This window comes from Apiospora marii (assembly GCF_038362585.1).
Source record: "Apiospora marii strain CBS 49790 chromosome Unknown utg000013l_segment0_segment0, whole genome shotgun sequence".
Taxonomy (NCBI): domain Eukaryota; kingdom Fungi; phylum Ascomycota; class Sordariomycetes; order Amphisphaeriales; family Apiosporaceae; genus Apiospora; species Apiospora marii.
In genome coordinates this window covers 2,828,770-2,843,142 of record NW_027117384.1, presented here as the reverse complement: position 1 = coordinate 2,843,142, position 14,373 = coordinate 2,828,770, and the positions used below count along the sequence as shown (strand labels likewise).

Here is a 14,373-nt window from a genome sequence, read left to right as displayed (position 1 = left end):
CTGTTGGATTAGTAGTAGTGGTGAGGGAGTGGACGATTGTTTGCTGACAATCCAGATGCTTGCCTGCATTGAACTTGACCTTCCGCTTCGACTTTGGACCCTGCTTTCACTTCGGGCTGCCTGGATACAAGTACATGGGCCTGGCATGGGGGGGGGGAGACATGGAGACATGTACGTAGCTCACGTAGGATGTTGGGTCCCTCCTTTTCTCTATGGTGGTTTCAAATAAGCGTTGGTTGCGTCCACTGAATGCCACCCTATTTCTGACTCCCACCTGTCTAGCGTAGCTCGCTATGTTTTATCTCTCGCTAGCGCAATTGATCAAGAGTACCTCCAGGTACTTCCGGTTCTAGCGGGTAGATGGCCCCAGGAGCCAATGGAATTCGGGAATGGAACCATCAATGGGGCTCTTGGCATCTTCTGCTTACGGTTGGCTTCACCGGTTCAGCAGCTGGGAACAATAGGAAAACCGCCCATGGATTGACACAAGCTGTCTGTCTGTCTGCCTGCTTACTGAGAGTATCGCTCCATGACTGCTTCACACATCTGATGAATATCCAACGGCATCCGGATTCTGTACCCCGTAGGTTTAGGTGTACAACAACCTTAGAGATAACAATAACCTTCTTCTATCCCAAATGCAATCACTCAATCTTTGGGTTTGAAATGAGAGCTGAAGTTGACGCCGACTCGCCGCTGATTTGCCCATTATAATACCTCTCTACTACCAAAGTAGGCAGGCTTAGAGGCAGCTAACTGCACGACTATACCCCCGAGCAATGTCACTAGCAAGGCAGAGCCTCCCGTGTGTCCAGACTTTCGGTCTTTTTGATACCTCGTGGTGTTCCGGCTTCCCGCGGGACGACTAACACGAACCACGAACCATGAGCTATGAACTGCATCTAATCAGCGAGCCAGCTAGCGAACAACGCCAGTAACATTTGATCATTCAATTAATATAGAATCACGAACCTTTCCATTGTCATGCTAGTAGAGTTGAGCGCTGCTGGCAAAACGAAACCAGAACCGTGAGAGCTGGGGGTCAATGATTGGCCACAGCTTTATTTCCCCCTCCCAATACGACCCTGCAGCCTGGGCCCTCCCTCTCCCCTCTTGCTGACTGCAGGGAACGACAAGGCCGTACCAATCTGCAGTGGTTAACGTGCGAAATCCCCAGTTCGTGAGAATGGGGTACCGCCTGCACCAACCACAGACAGGTACGTTTAGGTATGGACGTTACGTACTGACTGACTTACTGGTCGACGATCATTGGCTGTGTGGCCCGCAACCAGAAGCGTTTAATTCCAGTCAAAGACCTTGAGAGACAACGACCCTCGAGGTACCTATCGGCCGCATGAGCATGAGCGGAAACATGTATGTCATTGTTAACGACTATCAATGTTCCATATCTCGCACCGGAAATCTCGCTATTTAGACTTTCCAGGGTCCAATCCCACACACACACACCGAGGTGCCGTTCGTTGACAGGAAGGGGAAGCAGTTCAGAGAAGGAAAGAAAGAAAAAAATGCGTTGCAAAAAGCAAAGATGTGGATGATGGCAAAATGCAGGCGTGACGATCTAAGTCGTCCTGCCCGACATTGGGCAAACATGAGGCCATGATTGGCTGTTAATTCCTCGAGGAGCGGCACAGGCACAGCGGCTGCTGGTGTGAAACTCGCCCAGTCGCCAGAGAGCAGGCTGCCACTGGCTGGCCAGGGGACTTTTGGAGCCCGTAAGCTGATGGGGGAGGGTTAATGATTGCCCCAGCTTGCCAACAACTTGCCTCCCTCACATGCGAATGGGTTTCTGAATGGGTCAATTGCGAGAGAATATTATGAGCGACTTTTCCCTTCGTGAACAGCCGTTTCCGTAGTTTCCCCCCTTCCCCCTCTCCCCTGAAGCTAAACGGTGGCCACGCAGAGAGCGACCTCATAATCAATCATAGCCGTCTCGTCCAGTAGAATAGTCTCGTCTGCTTGTCTCTGCCTGTGATAGCATGGAGGGGGATGGATGACGAGAGCGCAATTATCCCGCCTTCGAAAAGGGCATGTCTGGCTGAAGATCGTCTTCTTGGGGATCGTCCAGTGACGAAGCCGGCCGGAGATCGGGTGCTGTCGGTTCTCCACAGGCGATTTCGCTTTTTTTGTGCGCGAGGAGGGAAACGCACAAGTACCATGCGGTACATGATTGATCTCTCTCCCACAGGGCCCTGTGATTTTGGCGGCGCCTGGGCAGTACTGGGGTCCGCAACGAAGAAAGCTCACTAAAAGCCTAGCTGACCTGTCCACTGGGCCTCACCCAGCTGGGATATTCCAAGCTACTTGCCGTATTAGTCGTCGACTCTACGCAAGCGCAGAACCAAGCGGTCGGTCCTCCTTCACGTTGTTGTGGTGCGGCCTCCTATCTCGAGCCTCACGTCCATACCGTACAGTGTTATTAGGAGGTTAGCTTAGACGATGCAACTCACGAGAGGCGACAGCTACAGCGACTGGGCGGGCGGGGAAAAAGTCCGCCGGTAAGGTTGGTCGGGGACCCTCCCCCCAATTGAACCAAACAAACAAATAGGGAACCAACGAACTCATGGTCGAGAGCGATGGTGTTACATACCGGCATCCCATTTATCGCCACCTTTTGCACATCCCCGGATGTTTCGCAGCTTGCCTCTTCGGGAAACTAATCGTCAGGCGCTCTGCCCCCATGGCCGAAGCATTGCTAATTTGCGCAGCGTCGCAGCGAGAGACACACTACAACAGTCAACAACATCATCCAGGCAGGGCAGTAAGAGGCAAAGAAAAAAAAGCCCATGCTTATTTTTAGGGATCATCCACGCGATAAGCATGCACGGAAGGCTTACGATGCGACGTATAGAAGAAACCACTATGAACCGACTATGCACCATCGTCCCAGGCTAGGAACCACGCTGCCACGCGGCAAGTCAACGTCCGTAGGCCGGAGGCAGGAGGTTAGAACGGAATTTCGTGACAGAGACGGAAAAAAAGACCTCAAGTTTAATTGCTGGTCTAAGCCCGTGGCGAGCCAATGAGGAGTTCTAGATTGCTCGAGATGATTCCTCGAAGTCTACCCAGAGCGTCCACTGGGGAGCCGGCGGATAACAAGCATCTCCAGTTCCAGTCGTGCTAGACTCGCGTGCCCAGCCTGCCAGCTTCTTGTCCAGCGCCCACACTATTGAACAACGAAACACTCCGCCCATTTTCTGCTTTGCCCTATCTCGCTCTCCCAATCTCCATGGTACACATCACGCATCTCGTCCCGCCAAGCCGCTGTCCACATCTAACAACGACGGCCAGCAGCGAGCAAACCGACAGGGGTCAGAGGGGGACGGGGGGGGGGCCCAGAGTGAGGGGCATCGCCGGCCCACCAACATGAAACTTGAAACCCGCCATGTTTCGACGACTGGGCTCAGGGCGCCAAGCTGGCCGGCGAATAGCAGAAGAAAACATGCTATTTTGCGCACGAGAATCAAATTGTTTTTTGTTTTTTTCTGTGCCTCTGCTAGCTGCCTAGCTAATACCACGACACCCGGCCCAATCATGAGATCATGCACATGGAGCGATCACCAAACGATGCTCTGCTCACTGACTGACCTGACTGACAGCAACGTTCGAACGTCGGAGCGTTGTGACCGTAGACAAACTTTAATATATTCAGAAAGCGTTGCTGCAACGTCGCAAAAACACCTCTCGCACACACCGAATATCATTCGATGCGAGACTCTTTAAACATCTGCTTAGTGATGCTATCCATGTGCTATCCATCCTTGCAGCTAGCTATCTGTCGCTATGTCCGTGGTACCTATATCGCCCATTGCCCTAAAAGGCGTCCTTCAGCCGTTCCCATCTCGGGCTCCTGCCGTCTTCAATACCCGCCCCGAGAGGCATTTGCACACTTTCATGCGCATAGACTGCGTTCGGATGCGGCCCACCCTCGATGCGCTGTTGTGGTGATTGAAGTTGTCTGTCTCTTCTTTCCCCATGTTTGTTAGCCATACGCTGGCGCTGGGCTCGGCGCGTAGTTCGTGAGGACGTACGTGAGGTACGCGTATTGCTTGATCGTCAAAGAGCTGCTATATCAACAAAGCTTCTCATTTGTCCAACGGAAACTCCAGAGCTTTGTTTACGACGTTTCCTAGAGTAGCGCTCAGCTCGCTCGCTCTCTAATATGTACTGTATATGTGCGATAAGCAAGCCCCCTGGCGCCTGGCATGAGGTCCTTGGTTAATTTGCCGAGCGAGTATCAGAAATTATTACGAGACGGCACATCGCTGCTGCTCGTAATATCTCGCTTTCAATGCCGCCTCTTGATGGCTGGCTGGGCTGTCAGCTGGGTAGGTAGTCGTCGTCGTTATTGTCGTCGTACTTGCTGTATCTAGGTAGTTGTAGACCGCTTTGCTCCCTGCTGCCCACCGACATTCTATCATCATCGAATATGCATGCATCTGAAACTACTACTGCCGTGTCATTCGGCCATGAGTTTGTGCAACCGCCCCAAAAGCAACTATGCGGGCTTGCTTGCATACACGGGGACCAGAGCGAAGCTACAGCAGCTTACGAAAGTTGATTGATGGGAGGGGGAACCGCATCAGCAATCCGATGAACTGTCTCTACCCGATACCTGGGTCTCCCTGCAATCATTCCCAGCAGGCCCGCGTTACGAAAGCCGTCAAGTGCTGGTGTGCAGGGCCATGTCATCATGTTGATCAATTGATCGATCAGCCTGGCACCTGGGACTCCTGATAAGCTGTAAGGTGTCGGCTAGCAGCGTCAACAAGAGCTCATCACCATCTCGTTTAAGACAATCCGGCTCCACGTAAGGGCGCATTAATTGTTTCTGATCTCGAGAAGAGAAAGAGTCATGTATAGTTGGTGGTATTTCCCCCTGGTCTCCAGTGCGGAATGTGATCCCAAAAGTCATGGCGAAAGTTCAAAGGGTTCAAGGGTCCCCTTTTTCTTCGTCGCCTGGTTATTGTGTTCCCCATAACTTATGACGAGGCCGGGAGCAAGTAAGGCTGATGATCCTTTCAGCCCAATCTTGTAGCTCAGTGTTCGAGAATCCGTCCATGCGCCATGGTTTTTTGTTCGGATTTTCCAAGGCCGCGATGTCGACCGCAAAACTCTAAAATCCTGTACTGTGGCCCTTCTATGGACGGAATCGCCAAGATCCAGGGCCCATCCGAGGACGACTGTCACTTTCATTGTTTGAAACAAACTCTGTCTCTCTATCCGTGGTCGCGTGCATTTGCATCATTTGGTCTCAGTCAGTCCGTCGGTCCAGTCCATCAGGTTTTCGACGGCTTCTTCAACGTGGGGAGAGGAGCGTCGAGAAAACGTGGCGCGCTTGTCTACATGCAGACGGTATTTGGTCCAGACTCCCTTTTCGACCGCGTTTGGCACCCAAACGAGAATGGAAGTCAAAATGCACTATGATGATAGGTACGACTACTACCTACCCTCTTTCGCAGCCCGCGGGTCGCTCCGCGCATGGTCAGATCTTAGTTACTTAGTCGTGCCAAGCGCCTATTAAAGTAGGCTTGTTTGTTGATTGTACTTGGTAGTGGTGATGGTCGAAGGAAAACTGCGGGCATGACCGAAGAATGGTGTGGTGAGGTTCGGAACCGCAGGATACAGATAAAATCCCATGCTTTCCCGCCTCATCGTTAATACGACACTCACGGCCGACGGTCGAAGCACCCTCGTGTTCTTCGCGTGGGTGGTAATTCTAGTGATTAGATCGAATCAAGCTGAATGGCCCACCACAAGATCTTCCAGATCATGACATCATATTTCATCTCCCTAGTGCTGGGTCGTAGAAGGGCTGCGGAATGAATGATGCCAAGCCAGCTGTCCTTTTCTGCATGTGGTAATCCCATACCTATCATTTCAATAGATGCGCAAAAAGACGTATGTGCCGCTGCTGGATCATCATCAATATTGCATCCGGTTTGCGTCAAGCACGACACATATATTACGAGAGAAAGCAGGAAACCAACAACACACGGGAATCAAAGAAGCGTGCACAAACAAGCAGCTGAATGCTGAATGCCGTGTCGATCACCTGGATGGTGCGAGGAGCGAAGAACACTCTAACCGAACTCTGTAAGTTCCGAGGCGAGGCGAGAGAGAGCTGCTGCTTCCTTGTGCTGCGTGCGTGCTGGCTGGGCTACCCGGAGCTGGCTGGTGCCAAGTGCTTGCTGGATAGGGGATAGGGGCTACATTTTTACCGGGGCGAGCGTGTGGGAAGTGGGCGTGTTATTTTCTCGCTGGCCCGGGTTGGGCAAGCTGGTACGGCCAGCCCGAGACGCTGATTGGCGCAGGGCGGGCGCGCAATGCCAATGGGTGCCAATTGCCATTTGCTTGCCAATGCCACCCCCTGGTCGGGCCTAAGAAAGCACTGAACCCCTGCGAGCTTCCTATTGGCCCTCTCTTCGCGGTTTCGCCCATTGATTGTCTGTTGTCTTGCTTCCCGCTGTTGCTCGAAAACAGGTTGTTGCTTCGTCTTTATTGAAACTTCGAACACCCAACCGCATCGAGACTAATATCTTGGTACCAAGCAGATTTTAGCCAAGCCAGATGCACCATTGAGTGAGAGGCGTATGAGAGTGAGTGTGAGAGGAAAGCAGGAAAAAAAGAAGAAACTTGGCAACCCGACACGGCATGGTCTCGTAAAGTAGCGGGACCCCTCCAATTGAGAGAAGCAGCCAGCGGCTCTTGGCTCCCAGCTCTTGGCTTTCCAGCTCCAGTCACCTCCTTGCGCGTGGTGCGTGGCACCTCTGGTTTCGGTAGCTTATCTCGACATCGAAATCTCACCTTTCCGGTATCTCCTTCGCGCGCAATCCCACCATCTGCCATTGCCTGACGCTACTCTACTCTAACGGCGGGTATCAATGCGTTCTTGGACAGGTTTCGCTTTGTGGTGAAAAAGCGGCTTGGATCTAACCCTTACATTCTTGCTAGAGGATGGATGGGGTCTCTTTCAAAGAGAAACCTTGACAAGTAACATACGTACACTATACCCGAGACCTCCGGCGGCATTGACGATCTACCCGGGAGGGACCTAACCACAAACAAAACACACACATACACACACCCCCAAACACCACCACTACTACCACCACCACAACCGCCTCCTCCGCGTCCGCCACACACCCGTGCTGCGCCATGGAGCCGCGTAAAAATGCTGCGCAGGAGATCATAGATGGCAAAGGATCAGGCGGCAAAAGCCATCGCCGATCCTCCCTCTCCAACATCCGCTCCCCGCTCCGGGCCCTCCGGAGCCTGAGCATCTCCTCTTCGCTGTCCAGCACCTCGTCGTCGGACAGCGCGCTGCTGGCGCCTCCGCATGAGCGCAAGCGCACCACGCTGCGCAAGAGCAGCAAGGGCCACGAGTTGGAGCCTTCCGTAACCTCGCACGCGTCTACTGGCTCATTGTCGTTCGGGCGGCCACACACCAGTCACCTGGCCCGCGCCCACTCCAAGGCCTCGTCGCAGGACTACACGGAACGCGGCTCCGTCTCCACCTCGACCCGGCCCACGAGTCCCTCGGGCAGCTGTAACCACAGCCAGGGGACCAGCATCTCGGGCGACTTCGTCGGCGTCATCAAGGCCGGCGGCCTGCACCATGAGTCGACGCTCCTCAAGACGAAGAAGGAGTTCCTCGTGCTGACGACCTCGATGCTGATGCGGTTCAAGAGCCGTAATGCCGCCCTGGACCAGTTCCCCCAGCTGTCGTCGCAGCTGACGGTGCCCCCCAGCGCGGGCGAGAACGGTCTCTCGCCCGTCGACTCGGTCCTCTCGCTGAGGGATCTGGCGTCCGGAAGCAGCAGCAAGCACGGCGCCGAGCTGCAGATCCCGCTGGAGACGGTCGTGACGGCCTTCAAGGAAGAGGGCACGAAGCCCTGCTTCGGGATCGAGGTGTGGTGGAAAGACCAGGTCGACGGGTCCACCTTCACCAGCACCGTGCTGGACTTCGACCTGCCCGAGGAGCGGGACGAGTGGCTCAAGCACATCCGGCTGGCGGTGAAGCAGAGGGCAAGGTCGTTTCTGGAGGACCAGACTTCGTCCGATGTCGAGGCCGATTTTGCCCAGATTCTGGCGGCGCAGAGCCCACAGCACGGCAACGTACGGCCGGAGATATTCCCCGTGGTGCCGCGGCATCCGTATACTCGGGCCGCCATCAACAGCTCGGGCGAGATCAAGAAAGGGTGGAGAGACAATTCGTCCTTCTACTTGGCCTTGGGCAAGAACGTCTGCATGCTCGCGCAGTTTGCCAAGTCGCCTACAGGCCAGCGGGTGAATCCCAATATCGTCAAATATGGCTTGGTGACATTATCCAAAGTCAATGCTCATCTTGGCGACGAGCGATTCGATCTCATATTTCGATTGCCCATGGACACGCCCAAGAAGATCGGGTTATCGAGCAGGCATCATCGCAGTATCATCTCTCGGTTGTTCAAGGCCGATACATATCTCAAGCCTGCGTGGCCGCTGTGGACCCGGCGCGAAATCTTTTTCGTGGATGGGGAGACGGACCATATCCACCTCCCGGAGGGCGAAGACTACGGTGGCTTTAAGAGGACGCTGGAGGCTTACCTCGAAGGGTACCACTGCGCGTCCGTCGACTGGAAGGTGAACTGGGAGAGCGCCCGCTTTTCCCCCGAGTTCCAGCTCCTGCGGCCGAAGAAGAAGATGTTGAAGTACAGCGGGTACCAGCTCCTGGCCGTCTTCCGCGCCCTGCGCTTCAACGACTACTTCAAGTCTCTAAACTTTGACGGCGTCGATTTTTCGCCGCTTTCGGGGGTGCAGGATAATCAGAAACGCCTCGAGCCGACGCCGTGGCTTTCGCGGACGGGCAAACGTAGCCTGACGCGCGAGGAGTACGAGGTCATGGAGCATTCTTCTGTCCTGTTCCAGGAGCTGGTGGGCTTGCTGCTTGCTTCGGAGTCGGTCAGGCAAGTGAATCTGAGCGGGGTTCTGAGCGGTCGTTATGTATCAGCGGCTACCGGTGCCTCGGAGGCGGCTGCCCCTCGGAATCGGGGCTGCGATCTCGTACCGCCCATTGTCATGCTCTTGAGGTCGCTGCAATCGAGGTGCAAATCGATCTTCCTGAACAACAACCCGATGAGCGCCACGGACCTCGGCGACCTCTGCCAAACGCTGCAGAACTACGCCGGTCTCGTGCGGTGTCTCGGGCTCTCCCGCTGCGACCTCGACGAAGTTGCTATGATCTCCGTATGGGAGGCCATCCACGAGCAGCGTTCCAGCCTGGAAACGCTCGAGTTTGCAAACAACTTTAGTCGGCTGGACGCGTCCCGGGCTTCGCAGACGCTGAGTGACACGCCTAAGATTCGCCATCTCGATCTCAGCTACTGCCTGAAGGGGGGTCTGGATGGGCCGCTGTTCCGGCCTTGGGCCAACTCGCTTCAGTCGAGCGTGTGGCGGCTGGAGTATCTTGATCTGTCCGGATGGAAGGTGAGTTACAATCTCAGGTATATACTTTAATGTCAACCCACTAACCCATTACGACAAACAGGTCAATTTCGATACTATCTCGTGTTTACTAAGGTACATGGAGACCGAGGAATCTATGGGGTTGAGACACTTGATCCTCAATAACTGCGGGATCGATGGTGAAGTAGCAACGACCATCATCTGTGGCGTGGGCAGTGGCAGAGATATGCATCTTCATCTGAACGGCAACCCGCTAGAGGAGGTATCCACGGACTGGATCGACCTAATCGAAGGCAATGAGGGGCCGCGACGCCTGCACATGAACATGGTCCATTTCGAGACGGAAGAGAACTTCAACCGGCTGTTGCAGGCGCTCACCAACAATAGTACCATCGAGTTTCTGAGTCTGGTTGGGACGGGTTCCCCCGCCGGCGCCAGCCCGAAAACCCTGACTTTGCTGTCCAGCCTCCTGGAGCGGAACGCGACGCTGCAGTACCTGGACCTGTCGGGGTACAGCGGGAAGCTCGAGGACAGCCACATGGGGTGGGGCCTGACGGGGGCGCTGAGCGGGCTCAAGGAGAACCGGACGCTGCGGCAGCTGCGGCTGCGCAACCACAACATCGGCGACGCCGAGGACGTGACGGAGCTGTGCCGGGTGCTGGCGCAGAACCAGGGGCTCGTCATGTTCGACCTGCAGGCGAACCAGTTCAGCCACCACCAGTTCGGGCAGCTGGTGCGGGCGCTCGACAGCAACCGGCGGCTGCTCTCGTTCCCGCTGGCGGCGGCGGACCGGCAGTACGCGCTCGACGAGGAGCGGCGGCTGTTCCTGGACGTGCTGCACAGCAAGCACAAGACGAAGCGGGACGGGTCGCTGAAGCCGCTGAGCAAGACGGACGAGGGGCGGCTGAAGGAGATGCTGGCGTTTTTGGAGGAGCACTGGGATACCGAGGCGCGGCGGCTGGCGGATATTTTGAAGAGGAATCGCGATGATCCGGCGAACCAGGTGCTCGAGTTCGGGGACGAGTACCTGGGCGCCTGGGAGGACGACGATTTGCCGGCGTGGCTGTATGCCAGGCCTGCGGCCCGGGGGGATGTCTCGGGGGCGATTTCGGCGGCAGGGTCGAGGCGGAGCTCGGTGGCGTCGTTTTCGCATCAGAGGCGGGATTCGGCGGCGTCGCAGTACTTGGCGGCGCAGGCGCAGCATATCGCGCCGGCGTCGCATCATATCCGGACGTCGAGCGCGGGGTCCTTTACGTTGTCGCCGTTTACGGTGCCGGCGCCGGCGCCTGGGCCTTCGCTTGCGCCTGCCCCTTCACTGGCTCCTCCCGGGCCTTCTCTTCCTCCGCTTTCGTCGTTTTCTTCGTCATCGTTCTCGTCGTCGGTCGACTATAGCGGTGGTGGAGTGTCGCCGATAGGAGGAGGAGGGCCGCCGCCTGTGGCGCCTCAGCCGAGCAGTCTGCTCAGTGGCGTCGGTATCGGCGTTGGCGTGGGTCGCAGTAACAGCGTCAACATCGGGAGCGGCGGCATCAATCGCAATAACAGCGTGGGGGCCAGCGCCAGCGGCAGTACCACGTACACCATTGCCGAGGAGGTGTCGCCGTTCTCGACGGGGTCGTCTTCGGGGGATTATATCGGGTGCCTGTCGTCGGCGGACTCGTCGATGGCGACGCCGCCGGAGCGGAAGAAGACGCCGCCGCCGCCGCCGCCGATGGCAGGGCCGCCGGATCAGAATGTGACGCCGCCGCCGCAGGTGAGGCCGTCGATGGCGCAGCATAGTCATCATCCGTCGTACCAGATCACGATCGAGTCGCCGGGGCATCACCGGCGGGAGCCCTCCGTGGAGGAGGTGGGGAGTATTTCGCCCGGGATGTCGGCGGGGGAGTATCGGAGGTTGATGGAGGATTTGACGGGGCATTGGTGAGACCACGATTGAAATGTTGACGCTGGAAGATGATATCTATGCGGCGCTATAATAGCAAGTCGGAGCTGGCTAGATATCCACACGGCACCATAACAACACGTCGAAACTGGCCAGAGATTGGTTTATTGACGATCTTACTAAAGGAACGCTACGCATATGGAAGGGATCCGGCGTCTTGTGGCCTCGTATCGCATTATGGAGGACTAATACTACATACTACAACTACAACAACTATATCGGTGAGTACCTTACCAGGTACTCCACGACAACAGAAGACCAGCAGCATAGCGGGCGTTTGGGCAAAGAAGCCAGTTTTGGTTTCGTTTGATTTGGTTAGGAGGGTACCGGTGGTGAGCATACTAGACACAGCATCAAGGAAACAGGAAATACTCTTTTTGTTTTTGGATTTAATCATTTCAACATGTACATACCTATTGAAACAACTCATATACTACTTGGAGATACCCCCTTTGAGCAATACATAGGGTTGGGCGTTGTGTACTTAATTCCATTGGCATATATAACTTTATACATGCACGCATCTCTCTCTCTCTCTGTGTGGAAACTGAACCCTTTACTTTCCGCCGCCGCAATGCCCGGGGTACCCGCCCACGACGACGCTACCCCAGCCCAGGCCCACGTCGCCGTTGGCGCCGATATCGAAGAGCTGACCCTTGACGACGTCGGTGTCGAACTTGTCGTTGTGGTAGCCGCACCTGTCGAGGATCATCTGGGCGTAGTCGGCCACGAAGTCGCAGGGGGTCGAGGTCGCGGCGTCGTGGTCGTTGTAGAGCCAGATGGCGCCGTTGTCGTAGCAGACGACGAGCTGGGTGGCCGCGGGACCCGGCGGGGCGGTGCACATCTGGTCGCCGAGGGTGCGGAGGTGGATGATGGCGAGGCGGATGTTGCCTTCGAGGGACCAGGCGAGGGCGTCGGGGTCGCCGCAGAGGGGGCCCCGGGGGTCGGGGTCGTGGATTTTGGGGGCCGAGACGGTGGGGGTGGTGGGGGTTGGGGGGTGAGTGGTCATCGTGGTGGTGGCTTCGCTTGGGATCATGGGGTTGGCGGGCTGGAGAGAGAGGGATACATAGAAGTTAGTGGATATCGGGGCGATGACGGGGAAGCGATATGGCGTACCGCTGCGTTGATGCCCATGTCCAAGGACATGGCGGCAACGAGGAATCCCAGTAGATGGTTCATTGTGGAATGATGGGGTAGTTGTTGATTTCGTTTCTGGGATGTGGGCAATTGTCTGGTTTGAGAAAAATGGATGGACGGGATGTTTTACAAGTTTCATTGGGGATTTATATATCAGTTAACCCCGTCAGAGTGACAAGGATGGTCTCGATTAAAGTATTCTCCTATCCACGCCCACGCTTTAAGATGACACGCCCTGAATCAATGCAGCGTTCTTCTCTCTCCCCCTTTCCGTCGGAAATCTTAGCAGGCTTCGCCATTCACAAGCCCGACGACGACGTTGCCCCAGCCTTTGCTCACGTCGCCTCCGCTGTCGGTATTGAATAGCTGCCCTTGCACCTCGTCATTACTCCCTACCTATTCGCCGCGAACGAAGTCAGAAAAACACACAAAAAAACAATCAGCAAGGAGCACTATCAAGCCCGACCACGACGTTGCCCCAGCCCCCGCTCCCGCCGGGCCCGGCCCCGGCGTCGAACAGCTGGCCCTGCACCTCCTTGTGGCCGCCTACCTTTTTCCCGCACTTGTCGAGGATGGCCTGCGCGTAGTCGCCCAGCAGGCTGCAGGGCGCCTTGCTGGGGGAGCTGTTGTCGTTGCACATCCAGACGGCGCCGCCGTTGGTGCAGCTCACGCGCGCGCAGCCGCCCGGGCCCGCGGGGGCGGTGCAGTCGCCCTCCAGCTTGTGCAGCTTGGCGATGTCGTCGCGGATCTTGCTTTGGAGCGTGGCGCGGTAGCCGGGGATGTCGCAGAAGGGGCCGCGGGGGTCCTGGGGGGAAGAAGTAGGAAATCAGCATTGAGAGAGAGAGACAGTGACATGGGCGGTCGTTTGATAAAGGTGAAGAATGATGATGGGAGAGAATTCGATTACCTGGTCGCGAGATTGGAGGAGGTGGGTGAGGTTGGTGGTGGCCTCGCTGGCCACGTCGGTGCCCAGGGGGTTGGGCTGGAGATGATGGTCAGCGAAACCGCAAGCCCGAGCAAGGACGGATGTTTGCCTACCATGGCGCTGATGCCCACGGTAAGTACCGAGGCAATAAAGATGCTCTGTATATTCTTCATACTGCTTTAATGAAAAGTTGTTGGGTTCGGGGTCAAAGGTTGTCTGGATGGTAGTATGCTCTGAAACTGATTGCAGGAAACGTACTACCAAAAGCTCTTTGGTCAGGTGGTTCTTGTTGTTGCTTTTATACTTATGAGTTGGGAGCGTACATCATGACGAGTCCCTACTGTCTGGGGAAGGCAGTCGCATCTTGAAGCCAGTTGTATACAAATGATGTTGTTACTATTTCCGGGCATTCGCATGCCTTGGTCACGTCCCTGTCATGTGGCCAAACAAACATAAGGGGCAAACTGTCACACACGAGGGAGAGGAGTAGGAACCAGCATGTCACTATACGCACAAGAGAACCAACCCTTGCCGACCCTTCGGTTCCTGTAGTGCCTGTATCCTAGTGTAGGAGTTTGATGGAGGTTGCTGCTCGCACGGCACCGTCGTGTTCTCACCAACACGATGCAGTTACTTGTGATGGGACAAACAAAGCTTCTTTGCATATCTCGTCTATCTATACTGGAAACAGCGACATGTTATCCCTTATAGGGGAATACAAATTAATACACGAAGCCAGAAGAGTTTGTTTATCGAAGTGGGAGAGAGAACAGCTTCTGGACCATGCATCGTCTCAATCGCAGCCCCAGATCAAGAAAAGCCGCAACATCGCATTGGGACCTTCAATTAATTGCCGAACCAGTTGAAATTGTTATAGCAGTAGCTATGACTGATCATGAAATAGCAA

General features: G+C 55.6%; 3 protein-coding genes across 3 annotated transcripts; 1 reads left to right on the top strand and 2 right to left on the bottom strand.

Moving 5' to 3' along the window:
- Nucleotides 1-7,176: 7,176 nt before the first annotated feature.
- On the top strand, nucleotides 7,177-11,241 carry PG985_015988 (uncharacterized protein; the record flags this gene model as incomplete). Its single annotated transcript, XM_066835754.1, has 4 exons — nucleotides 7,177-9,486; nucleotides 9,548-10,530; nucleotides 10,584-10,842; nucleotides 11,008-11,241. The coding sequence occupies 4 exons, from the start codon at nucleotides 7,177-7,179 to the stop codon at nucleotides 11,239-11,241; spliced, it is 3,786 nt and encodes a 1,261-aa protein (XP_066676957.1).
- Nucleotides 11,242-11,960: 719 nt separating this feature from the next.
- Nucleotides 11,961-12,583, bottom strand: PG985_015987 (uncharacterized protein; the record flags this gene model as incomplete). Its single annotated transcript, XM_066835753.1, has 2 exons — nucleotides 11,961-12,452; nucleotides 12,521-12,583. 2 exons carry the CDS (start codon nucleotides 12,581-12,583, stop codon nucleotides 11,961-11,963), a joined length of 555 nt encoding a protein of 184 aa, XP_066676956.1.
- A 397-nt stretch (nucleotides 12,584-12,980) lies between these two features.
- On the bottom strand, nucleotides 12,981-13,582 carry PG985_015986 (uncharacterized protein; the record flags this gene model as incomplete). Its single annotated transcript, XM_066835752.1, has 3 exons — nucleotides 12,981-13,346; nucleotides 13,449-13,523; nucleotides 13,580-13,582. 3 exons carry the CDS (start codon nucleotides 13,580-13,582, stop codon nucleotides 12,981-12,983), a joined length of 444 nt encoding a protein of 147 aa, XP_066676955.1.
- Between the last annotated feature and the right edge of the window lie 791 nt (nucleotides 13,583-14,373).